Source organism: Carcharodon carcharias, chromosome 30 (genome assembly GCF_017639515.1).
Source record: "Carcharodon carcharias isolate sCarCar2 chromosome 30, sCarCar2.pri, whole genome shotgun sequence".
Lineage (NCBI taxonomy): Eukaryota > Metazoa > Chordata > Chondrichthyes > Lamniformes > Lamnidae > Carcharodon > Carcharodon carcharias.
In genome coordinates, this window is record NC_054496.1 from 29,608,692 (window position 1) to 29,621,795 (window position 13,104).

General features: G+C 43.9%; 1 protein-coding gene across 4 annotated transcripts in view; it reads right to left on the reverse strand.

The window, feature by feature from the left end:
• The window catches only part of pnpla6 (patatin-like phospholipase domain containing 6), a 187,504-nt gene that overhangs the window by 51,472 nt on the left and 122,928 nt on the right, over positions 1-13,104 (reverse strand). For all 4 annotated transcript variants that reach the window (XM_041176990.1, XM_041176991.1, XM_041176994.1 and 1 more), the window contains 3 exons: positions 6,718-6,886; positions 1,477-1,659; positions 1,157-1,275 (listed from right to left, as the gene is read on the reverse strand). In XM_041176990.1, coding sequence (XP_041032924.1) covers positions 1,157-1,275; positions 1,477-1,659; positions 6,718-6,886 — 471 coding nt within the window. The remainder of the gene's footprint in view (positions 1-1,156; positions 1,276-1,476; positions 1,660-6,717; positions 6,887-13,104) is intronic.

Consider the following 13,104-nt stretch of genomic DNA (forward strand, 5'->3'; position numbering starts at 1 on the left):
GTTAAGGGAGGCTGGAAGATTTGCCTAGTTTGAAACTAGAGGAAGAAGTCTACAGGGCAACCCTAACAGTGAGAAATAGTTCTGGAATTAGGGGTTACCTGGTTGGGAAAGTAAAAAGAAGCAACCCACTGGAAACTGTTTGATGAATTGTTTTAATTTTGTTTGTGAACTGTAATTTCATGGACAGTGCATTGCATGATAAGTAAAAAGGAACCATTTATTTCTTTACTTTGAGGGATAAGCTACCTACGAAAGAAAATAAGTGTTTAGTCAATAGTGCTTTTTATTTTAGTAATTTGACACAGTAAAAGTTTTAAAACGTGAAGTCTTGACATGTTATTCTTTCAGCTGTTAACTGAAGCTCGAATTTCCCATGAAATGCTATCAGTCTCTACGGAGGTCATAACAATACCATATGCCACATATCTTAAATCTCCACCTGAGTCAATGGCAACATTACTGTCCGAGTCAGGAGGTTGTGGCTTTAGGCCCCACTCCAGAACCTGGGCTTCAGAAGCTCCACAGCACCATAACTACACCGAGATCATACTAGTGCAATGAGAGCAGATCAGTCTGACCCAACCCTTCCAATGCATGACACTGTCAAAGCACACGCCTCTGTCAAAGGGCACTGGGCTGAGGGCATTTGCCAAAAGCCAGTGAGGAAGTGAACAGGCCAGGCCAGGATGGGGGGGTTGGTGGAGGGGGTGGGGGGGAATCTCTTCACATAGGCGGAAGGTAGGGAAGAAAGAGCACAGAAAAAAGCCCAGACATGTGGGTCAACCATTAACGGAGACATTGACAGAGAATGACAAAAGGAAGCTCAATCAGGATTCTGAGCTAGATTTTGAGATACATTACAAATTTAACAGAGGGGAGACAGCTTTAAAACACTGTACTTTTGCCATTGTTACTTCTGATTTTTCTTTTTAAATAAGTATACGTTCCCAATTTCCCAAAGAACCTGTTGAAAAATGCGCTTCCATCGTCAAAATAGGCAGCACGTGCCTGAGCGAGGAGCCTTCCAACTCAACATGGAAGGAAACTACACGGAAAATGTGCTAGCGGGGTATTATATAAAGGCATTGTGCAGCCATCTCCAACTGCTGCCTCTCACTATCGATAATGCCTCGAATGATCATTTTGCACTCGTTACCTGGCTCCTCCCCCTCCTAAGACCAATGCAATCGTGTTCCCTGTGAGAATCCGAGCCAGTCGAGAGAAGTCGCTGTGTCGATCCGCTGTTTTCAGAAATAGTTTTTCATACATCTCCCTCTGAAATAAGAATGGCGATTACTACTTTTTCCACTGAACTCCCAAATTCCGAAGCGACTTTCTCCTACCTCTGTTAACATTGCTTGCCCCGGTCCATCTGTCCCCCTTTGCCAAATCCCTGAATCCCCATATTCACCCACAAAAACGTTAGTTACTCCCAATCCCCTGCCTTCCGCCTTTCCCTCCCCGTTGCCCGGTTACCAATTTCTGGAGGCTCCGGCGTGAGAAGATCCTGCGAGGGCACTTGATGTGAAAGTGCCCAGAACACCAGCTCCTCATGTTCAGCCATTCCACAGTCCGGGAAGGACAGGGGCCATCTTCCTTGTGCAAAAGGATGAGCTGCTTCAGTGCTCGGACTGCTGTGTTCTCCAACATTTGTTCCAGCTGCAGAGAAGGAGAACGCAGAAATATAAATTACCAATACAGGTGAGGAAATCCTGCTAGCGGTATGGAGGCATGCTCATCTTGAGAGGCATGGGTGGAGAATAGCAAGAGTACATAAAAATCAAGGAATGGTACCTGTGTAAGAATAAAGATAGCAGGTTTTATAAAGACTATACTGGAAAAGCATATTATGTCTTAGTTCGTATCAAAACTTTGTCTATTATGTAGCACAGCTGGCCTCAAGTACAAAATAGGATATTCTATGTGCTCAAATCTACTACTTTGACCAAAACAAAAACAAAAACAGAATTACCTGGAAAAACTCAACAGGTCTGGCAGCATCGGCGGAGAAGAAAAGAGTTGACGTTTCGAGTCCTCATGACCCTTCAACAGAACTTGAGTTCGAGTCCAAGAAAGAGTTGAAATATAAGCTGGTTTAAGGTGTGTGTGTGGGGGGGCGGAGAGAGAGAGAGAGAGAGAGAGAGAGAGAGAGAGAGAGAGAGAGAGAGAGAAGTGGAGTGGGGGTGTGGTTGTAGGGACAAACAAGCAGTGATAGAAGCAGATCATCAAAAGATGTCAAAAACAATAGTACAAAAGAACACATAGGTGTTAAAGTTAAAGTTGGTGATATTATCTAAACGAATGTGCTAATTAAGAATGGATGGTAGGGCACTCAAGGTATAGCGCTAGTGGGGGTGGGGAGAGCATAAAAGATTTAATTAAAAAAAAAATTTTTTTTTAAATTTTTTTTTAAAAATAATGGAAATAGGTGGGAAAAGGAAAATCTTTATAATTTATTGGAAAAAAAAGGAAGGGGGAAACAGAAAGGGGGTGGGGATGGGGGAGGGAGCTCACGACCTAAAGTTGTTGAATTCAATATTCAGTCTGGAAGGCTGTAAAGTGCCTAGTCGGAAGATGAGGTGTTGTTCCTCCAGTTTGCATTGGGCTTCACTGGAACAATGCAGCAGGCCAAGGACAGACATGTGGGCAAGAGAGCAGGGTGGAGTGTTAAAATGCGACAGGGTGGTTTGGGTCATTCTTGCGGACAGACCGCAGGTGTGCTGCAAAGCGGTCGCCCAGTTTACGTTTGGTCTCTCCAATGTAGAGGAGACCACATTGGGAGCAACGAATGCAGTAGACTAAGTTGGGGGAAATGCAAGTGAAATGCTGCTTCACTTGAAAGGAGTGTTTGGGTCCTTGGACGGTGAGGAGAGAGGAAGTGAAGGGGCAGGTGTTGCATCTTTTGCGTGGGCATGGGGTGGTGTCATTGGAGGGGGTTGAGGAGTAGGGGGTGATGGAGGAGTGGACCAGGGTGTCCCGGAGGGAGGGATCCCTACGGAATGCCGATAGTGGGGGTGAAGAGAAGATGTGTTTGGTGGTGGCATCATGCTGGAGTTGGCGGAAATGGCGGAGGATGATCCTTTGAATGCGGAGGCTGGTGGGTTGATAAGTGAGGACAAGGGGGACCCTATCATGTTTCTGGGAGGGAGGAGAAGGCGTGAGAGCGGATGCACGGGAGATGGGCCGGACACGGTTGAGGGCCCTGTCAACGACTGTGGGTGGAAAACCTCGGTTAAGGAAGAAGGAGGACATGTCAGAGGAACTGTTTTTGAATGTAGCATCATCGGAACAGATGCGACGGAGGCGAAGGAACTGAGAAAATGGGATGGAGTCCTTACAGGAAGCGGGGTGTGAGGAGCTGTAGTCGAGATAGCTGTGGGAGTCGGTGGGTTTGTAATGGATATTGGTGGACAGTCTATCACCAGAGATTGAGACAGAGAGGTCAAGAAAGGGAAGGAAAGTGTCAGAGATGGACCACGTGAAAATGATGGAGGGATGGAGATTGGAAGCAAAATTAATAAATTTTTCCAAGTCCCGACGAGAGCATGAAGTGGCACCGAAGTAATTGTCGATGTACCGGAGAAAGAGTTGTGGAAGGGGGCCGGAGCAGCTTCTCCGCCCTCCCAGAAACATGATAGGGTCCCCCTTGTCCTCATTTATCACCCCACCAGCCTCCGCATTCAAAGGATCATCCTCCGCCATTTCCGCCAACTCCAGCATGATGCCACCACCAAACACATCTTCCCTTCAACCCCCGCTATTGGCATTCCGTAGGGATCGCTCCCTCCGGGACACCCTGGTCCACTCCTCCATCACCCCCTACTCCTCAACCTCCGCCAATGGCACCACCCCATGCCCACGCAAAAGAAGCAAAACCTGCCCCTTCACTTCCTCTCTCCTCACCGTCCAAGGACCCAAACACTCCTTTCAAGTGAAGCAGCATTTCACTTGCATTTCCCCCAACTTAGTCTACTGCATTCGTTGCTCCCAATGTGGTCTCCTCTACATTGGAGAGACCAAACGTAAACTGGGCAACCGCTTTGCAGAACACCTGCGGTCTGTCCGCAAGAATGACCCAAACCTCCCTGTCGCTTGCCATTTTAACACTCCACCCTGCTCTCTTGCCCACATGTCTGTCCTTGGCCAGCTGCATTGTTCCAGTGAAGCCCAATGCAAACTGGAGGAACAACACCTCATCTTCCGACTAGGCACTTTACAGCCTTCTGGACTGAATATTGAATTCAACAACTTTAGGTCGTGAGCTCCCTCCCCCATCCCCACCCCCTTTCTGTTTCCCCCTTCCTTTTTTTTTCCAATAAGTTATAAAGATTTTCCTTTTCCCACCTATTTCCATTATTAAAAAGAAAAAAAAAAATATTTTTAAATCTTTTATGCTCTCCCCACCCCCACTAGAGCTATACCTTGAGTGCCCTACCATCCATTCTTAATTAGCACATTCGTTTAGATAATATCACCAACTTTAACTCCTATGTGTTCTTTTGTACTATTGTTATTGACATCTTTTGATGATCTGCTCCTATCACTGCTTGTTTGTCCCTACAACCACACCCACCCACCCCCACCTCTCTCTCTCTCTCCGCCCCCCACACACACACACCTTAAACCAGCTTATATTTCAACTCTTTCTTGGACTCGAACTCAAGTTCTGTCGAAGGGTCATGAGGACTCGAAACGTCAACTCTTTTCTTCTCCGCCGATGCTGCCAGACCTGCTGAGTTTTTCCAGGTAATTCTGGTTTTGTTTTTGTTTTGGATTCCCAGCATCCGCAGTTTTTTTGTTTTTACTACTTTGACCAATCTGGTGTCACCCTTCCCAATATCTCCTTTGGCTTGGCATCAATTTTTGTCTGATTATGCTTCTGTTTGCTATGTAAATGCAAGTTGTTGCCATTCCCCAAACTAGCTCTTATAAGGTTGAAAAACCTTTACTGTTTGGTGTGTATCACTGTGCTTGGGCGGAGGTTGTGAAGAGATCTTATATCAACATGCCGTCTGGGGCTCCTACTGTAGGTGTGTGTGTATTAATGGACTGTCCACTAAGTTATATATCTGAAGGGGAGCAGAATGGGTGTGGAAGGTACGGACATCCAGATCCAAGGAGCGGCCATTTGCTTGCACACACTTTAATTTGTGAACTAAATGCAGTGGCCAGCTCTTGACTGAGACATTTTGAAAGGCATTTCATAGAACCTCCCTACCTTACAGCACAGAGGGAGGCCATTTGGCTGTGCCGGGTTTTTTTTAAAAGAGTTAATTTATTAGCTCCACTCCTTCATCTCTTTCCCAGGAGCCCTGCAAATGTTTCCTTTTCCAGTATTTAGCCAATTCCTTTTTGAAAGTTATTACTGAAGCTGCTTTGCAACCCCTACCTCACTGCCCTTTCAGGCAGTGCATTCCAGATCATTATAACTCACTGGGTTAAAAACAAAATCTTACTCTTATCTCCCTGGGGTTTTTTTGCCAATATCTTAAATCTGGGTCCTCTGGTTACCATCTATCCAAAAGCTCCATGATTTTGAAGGCCTCTATTAAATCTCCCCTAAACCTTCCTTGCTCTAAGGTGAACAATCCCAGCTTCTCCACATAACTGAAGTTACTCATCCACGGCACCATTCTAGTAAATCTGCTGGGTGTGAAGGGATTACTGTGCTACAGCATCTAGGAACCAGCACGCAACAGCATTCCAGTTTCACTCCAGAGTACCTTTGTACGAGTTCCATTCAAATGCTGTAAGATTTCTAAGTTTCGTGCAGCACTCAGGAATGGGAACAGGTACAAATATTTCACACAAATGGTTTCTAAGCAAGTGCATTATTATTGTCTTGTAAAGGAGCCTTTTAACTGAAAAAGTGGAATACAGCTTAAAAAATATTATATCACATCAAGAAGGATCCAAAAGTCTTTTCTCCTTATGTACAAGAATGGTGTTACGCGCTGTTTACAGAATCGGGAATTCCTGGCTACGGGTTGCTTTTACCAGGCCTTGCATTTATCCATTTCAGACCACGCGGAACAGGGTGATACAGAGTGAAAATGCTGGCTGGCTGTACAAACATATCAGGGCAAACAGTTTCAGCCATCCGTTCGTTTGAATTCTTGTACAGTGCTCTGTGCAGTTATGAAAAAGGTATTTGAGAGTTTGCCCAAAAAACAACTTTACAGCAAAAAAAAAAATAAAACGGTCCATGCAAACGGTGCGATGGCAACATGGAGAGCAGTACAGAGGCAGTGCCTGCACCGCTGGGCAAGACATGTAACTGAAGCCCCGTCTGCCTTTTCAGGTGGGCGTTAAAGATCCCACAGCAATATTCAAAGGTGAGCAGGGGAGGTCTCCATATGTGTTGTCTAATTTAACACAATTTAGATCAAACCAAAAAATCCTTGAGGCCAAATAGGTAAACATTTCAAAGTGCTAACTGTACTGTCCAGAAACATCTCTAAATTCAGTCTCCTGAGCTCCCTTCCCCAGGTGCCTGGGACAATCTCTTTTCTGCCCTTCTGTGGTTGTGGACATTTACTGTTGCATAGTTGTGTTTCCCTACTCCTTCCTAGTTATCACAGCCAGTGAGTTCTCTTCAGTTACATCAATCTGCTGGCAACTGCACGGATCAACCAAATTCTCTCTCACATCTCTTCATAGGTTACAGGGAATAAGCCAGTTCTGGTGATTAAACATCGTGGCAAGGTTCCATGCTACCTCTCCCAAGCTGGGCTCTTGGTCTCCAAGTCCGACTATCAGGATGCAGTCAGCTTGTCGAATACAGCGTTGGGTCCAAGGTGTCATGCTGTAGTCAGTCTGGTACAACACAATTCGATGGATGTCCTCTTGCTGGGCCAGCCAGCCTGAGAGACGGTATTCGTGGATACTACAAAAAGGAGACAAAAAGGCAATGGTTGTTCACAATGCAGTGCAAGTAACAGCACGTCCTACTCTACATGACAACTGTACAAAGCGAATGGAGAGACACTGGGTTCTGAAGCTAGGCACCCAAGTTGGAATCGCCAACAATCAACCACAAAGGGCATTATCCCCCAAGGGAAACCTCCAATCTTAACAGAGGGTGGAGAAGTACATCCAGGGAAGGTTCAGACAGTGCAAATTACCCTCATTAATACATAGAGGTATAAGGAATGTCTAAATGGTATGAATCAAAGCCAATGTGAATAAAATAAAATCTCAACTTAGTGGGGGGAATAAAGCACATTTTATGGGGTGGAAAGGGAGATGGCTCCTTTAACAAGCACTATTATGTGTAACTAACGCTAGTTATTCTTCATTTATTACATATATTATGCGGGTCACTAGTATTTTAGGAGAGAATACTGGTGGAGGCGTCAAACGTTTCAAACACAGCACAGATTTCCCCTACTAGGATTTCATTATAGTGAAATGGTGGGCCGGGCACTTATTGTTTTTGCAAGGTTACTATTGAACTGTGAAAAATACCAAGCTGTACAATTATAGTTTTGTCTTCCCAAACTTAGATTGTGTCTGGGGTGAATTTTTAGCTAGGGTGAAGCGCTGGCTGAGACATCAAGGGCAATGAGAGTAATGTTAACAATGTGTCAGAAGAAACAGGTTGCACAACACGACAGCTGGTCTCCCCCGCCCCACCCCAACAAACATTGCACTCATATCGTCCAAACCAGTTCGGTGAGATAAGAAAAGAGCCATCAGAGTTAAAAACACAATCTTGGTCTTTGCATCAAGATCTGCTTCTTTTTGATCAATGTTATACATGACCGTATGTTCACCCAGGTCATGCAGACCTAATTCCCAGCCAAAATTAAAGGCATGACCATTTCCCTACTTCCTATTTCACATCAAACACCCTCCTGAGGGCCACGTGGGTGGTCACAGTACAAACGTGAACATCAGGCGCAAGGAGTGACGCTATTGGTAAAAGGAAGCACTTCTCGTCCTATGACGAATAATACTCTGTGTTATATTCTCAAACATTGTTCTAAGATGGCTAAACTTAAAATAGAAGCCACGATCCCTTACCAAACTTTGGGAAACATTTTAATCTGACTATCCCGCTGCACCCCACCCACCCCCCCACCAACCTTCATACCTCATGCAATTTTAGTATTTATTTATATAGCGACTTTCATGATCTCAATGTGCATTCAGCCAAAATAAATATTTCTTGAGATGAAGTCACTATTCTAATGTTGGAAAAAAGTATCAGCCAATTTGCACACAGCAAGATCCCACAAACAGCAATGAAATAACCAGCTCAATCTTCTGTGTCAGTCATCTTGGATGAAGGATAGAAGGCATGCAAAATGTAGGCACCCCTGGCACTCTCAGGTGTGGTGGCCTAAAGACAACTATGGGGGGGGAGGGGGGCACTCAGTATTGAAAGGGTTAATGGAGCAGTTGAATTAAACGCTTAATTCAAGAGCCTAAGAGAAAAATACTGCAACCTTGAAGAACAATATCATCTTGTCTGACCACTATAGCAGGATGGGCCTTGAGACATTCCATGTGTCTCGCTCTTGGGCCAAATGTAATCAAAGTTGTGATAGTCAAATTATAAACAACTGCACCTGTGGTGTAGGAATGGAAATTCACTGGAACATGGATTGGTAAGTAAACTCAGGCAAATAAGTGGATTGAGATGTACAAAATTTACTGATTGGCTGCAAAATGCTTTGAAGCAAGTCTTTGTGTATTCTGCTTTGAGACGGTATAATAACTCTCGCTGAATTGTTCTCCCTTGTGCATAAGTAATAAATGGGGTTTCTACGTACGAAATGATGCCTCGGTGTGATTAATCTCCGACACAGGCACCATGAAGGAGACACCGAAACTTGATCCGGTCCCTTTGGTGGCACTGCTCACAAGGACGGAGCTCCATTTCCCAATCCCACTGAGTTGTGACTGGAAGCAGTGTGGTAGTCCAACACAGCAGCAAAAGTAGGCCATTCCGCCCCTTGAGCCTGCTCTGCCACTTAACCCCGTATATTTCCCAAGAGAAGGGACACACCTGGTAATGAGATTCCTGGGCAAGGATATTGAATGAAAAGGAAATAAAAACAATGAATTCAAAAGGAAGTAAAAAGATTCCTCAGGAGAAACCTGCATGGGGAGGAGTGCAGTTCGCCACAGCTTCACCGAGATGAAACACAATGAATACTTATGGTGCTTGAAAACCAACCGCCTGATAGATTGTTGAAAATAGACAAGCTGTCGAAGCTTTTTGTCTTGCACTCATCAGGACAATTTGCAAGAATACCAAATTTTAAAGGGAACAACAATTTATACTGCATGAGAAGAGAGCACTGGTTGTTTGGCAAGCAGAGTCCACTTGCCAACCAATGAGCACTCTCTTCTCCTGCCTTATAAATTGTTCCATTTTTTTTTTGTTTCCAGTATCTTTTACTTATAATTTGGTGTTCTTGTGAATTGTCCTGATGAGTGCAAGACAAAAAGCTTTGGCAACATGTGTCTTTTTTGGACAATACTCAGTTCTGTACTACCAAACAACCATTTGATAGCTCTTGGGAAAATCGGCTAGGATTCAACTGGAGCATTTCACTAAATTGTGGATAAAGTTATATCAGGAAACATCGGTTATCAGCAACCTAATAAATTAACAACACTATTAAACCATCTGTACCTAAAATCAGACCTCACCAATTATTTAGCTGTGCTGGGAGTATTCTTGTACAGTATTGCACAATCACTGGACAGAGTAAAAGCACTAGGCAGGTAGTGCAGGCATCCCCTGGGTCCATCTCCCTCTACAGCAGATTTTCCATTTTGGATGCTGCTGGGGGAGATGGTTTCTCAGGGGAAAGCAGCAAGAGCCACGTCTGTGGCACCATGAATGGCTCAGGTGCACAGGGTGGAAGAAAAAAAAAAGAGTGGAAGAACAATAGTGATAGGAGATTCCATCGCAAGGGGAACAAATAGACGTTTTTGCAGCCGCAGACTTGACGCCAGAATGGTGCGTTGCCTCCCTGGTGCCAGAGTCAAGGATGTCACTGAGCAGCTGCAGGGCATTCTGAAGGAGGAGGGTGAACGGCCAGAGGTTGTGGTCCATATCGGTACCAACGATATAGGTAAAAAAAAAGAGGGATGAGGATCTGAAAGCAGAATATAGGGAGCTAGGAAATAAATCAAAAAGCAGGACCTCAAAAATAGTAATCTCAGGATGACCCACAGTGTCACACGCTAGCGAGATCAGGAATAGGAGAATAGACCGGATGAATGTGTGGCTGGAGAGATGTTGTAGGAGGGAGGGATTTAGATTCCTGAGGCATTGGGAACGATTCAGGGGAAGATGGGACCTGTACAAGCTGGACGGGTTGCACCCCAGCAGGACTGGGCCCAATATCCTCGCAGGGGTATTTGTTAGTACTGTGGGGGAGATTGGCAGGGGGATGGGAACCTGAATGGGGAGACACAAGAGAGGGAAACAAAGATAGGAATAAAAGACAGAAAAGTAGAATGCAAAAGCGGAAAGCAGAGGAAACAAGGACTAGCAGCAAATAGGGCCATAGTACAAAAAAAATGGGTAAAAATATTAAAAAGTCAAGTCTAAAGGCACTGTATTTGAATGCATGGAGCACTCGCAATAAGGTAGGCCGATTAACAGCACAAACAGAAATAAAACGGGTGCATGATTGCGATTACAGAGACATGGCTGCAGGGTGACCAAGGCTGGGAACTGCATATTCAAGGGTATTCGATATTTAGGTGGCGTGACGTTGTTAATTAAGGATGAAATCGGTGCGATAGTGAGAGGAGATATTGGCTCAGAAAATCTAGGTGTAGAATCAGCCTGGGTGGAGCTAAGCAGCAACAAAGGACAGAAAACATTAGTGGAGTTGTCTATTGGCCTCCAAACAGTAGTGATAAGGTAGGGGATGGCATTAAACAGAAAATTAGAGATGCGTGTAACAAGAGTGCTATAATAATCATGGGTGACTTTAATCTACATATAGGCTGGACAAACCAAATTAGCAATAATACTGTGGTGAATGAATTCCTGGAATGTGTACAAGATGGTTCTTCAGACCAGTATGTCGAGGAACTGACTAGAGGACAGAGTGCCCTAGGTTTGGTATTGTGCAACGAGAAGGGTTTAATTAATAATCTTGTTGTGTGGGGTCCTTTAGGGAACAGTGACCATAACGTGATAGAATTCTGCATTAGGATGGAAAGTGAAGTAGCCCGATCTGAAGCTGGGTCCTAAATCTTAAAGGAAACTACGAAGGTAAGAAGCGTGAGTTGGCTAAGCTAGATTGGGGAACTTCATTAAAAGGCATGATGGTGGATAGACAATGGCTAACATTTAAGGAACAAATGGATGAATTGCAACAGTTATACATTCCTTTCTGGCACAAAAACACAACAGGAAAAGCAGCCCAACCATGGCTAACAAAAGTAATTAAGGATAGTATTAGATCCAAAGAGGAGTCATATAAAGTTGCTAGAAGCAGCAGCAAGCCTCAGGATTGGGTGCAGTTTAGAAGTCAGCAAAGGAGGGCCAAGGGATTGATAGGGGAAAAATAGAGTATGAAAGTAAACTTGCAAGGAACATAAAACCAGACTGTAAAAGTTCTATATGTAAAAAGAAAAAGATTAGTGAAGACAAATGTAGGTCCCTTACAGTCTGAAACAGAAGAATTTATAATCAAAATTAAGGAAATGACAAAGCAATTAAACAACTGCTTTTGTTCTGTCTTCATGAAGGAAGACATAAATAACTTCCCAGAAATACCAGGGAACCAAGGTTCTAAGTCTAATGAGAAAGAGGAATTTAAGGAAATTAGTATTACTAAAACAAGAGTGCTGGATAAGCTTATGGAACTGAAAGCTGATAAATCCCCAGGGCCCAATAATCTACATCCCAGGGTGCTAAAGGAGGTGGCCATGGAAACAGTGGATGTGTTGGTTGTCATCTTCTAAAATTGTTTGGATTCTGGAATAGTCCCGGCAGATTGGAGGGTGGCAAATGTAACCCCACTGTTTAAAAAAAGGAAGGAGGGAGAAAACAGCAGATTACAGACCGGTTAACCTAACATCAGTGGTATGGAAAATGTTAGAGTCTATTATAAAGAAATTGATAACAGGACACTTAGAAAATATCAACAGGATTAGACAATGTCAACATGGAATTATGAAAATCATGTTTGACAAATCTACTGGAGTTCTTTGAGGGCGTAACTAGCAGAATAGATAAGGGAGAACCAGTGGACGTGGTGTATTTGGATTTTCAGAAAACTTTTGATAAAACATAAGAGGTTGGTGTGTAAAATTAAAGCACATGGGATAGGGGGTAATATATTGGCATGGATTGAGAATTGGTTAGCAGACAGGAAACAGTAGGATTAAATGCAACTTTTTCGGAATGGCAGGCAGCGACTAGTGGGCTACAGCAGGGATCAGTGCTTGGGCCCCAGCTATCACAATATATATCAATGATTTGGACGAGGAAGCCAAATGTAATATTTCCAAGTTTGCCGACAACACAAAACTCTTTGGGAATGTGAGTGATGAGGAGGGTGTTAAGAGGCTTCAAGGCAATTTAGACATATTGATTGAGTGGGCAAATACATGGCAGATGCAGTATAATGTGGATAAATGTGAAGTTATCCACTATGGTAGGAAAAACAGAATGGCAGAGTATTATTTAAATGGTGATAGATTGGGAAATGCTGATGTACAAAGGGACCTGGGTGTCCTTGTACACCAATCACTGAAGCAAGCGTGCAGGCGCAGCAAGCAGTTAAGAAGACAAATGATATAAAAAACAGAAAATGCTGGAAAATCTCAGCAGCTCTATCTGCATCTGTGGAGAGAGAAACAGAGTTACATTTCGAGTCTGTATGAACCTTCTTCAGAGCTGTCAGACTGGCTGAGCTTTTAAAGCATTTTCTGTTTTTATTTCAGATTTCCAGCATCTGCAGTATTTTGCTTTTATCGTACAGGTAATTGGTATGTTGGTCTTCATTGAGAGAGGACTTGAGTACAGGAGTAAGGATGTCTTACTACAGCCTTGGTGAGGCCACACCTGGAACACCGTGTGCAGTTTTGGTCTCCTTACCTGAAAGGATATACTTGTTATAG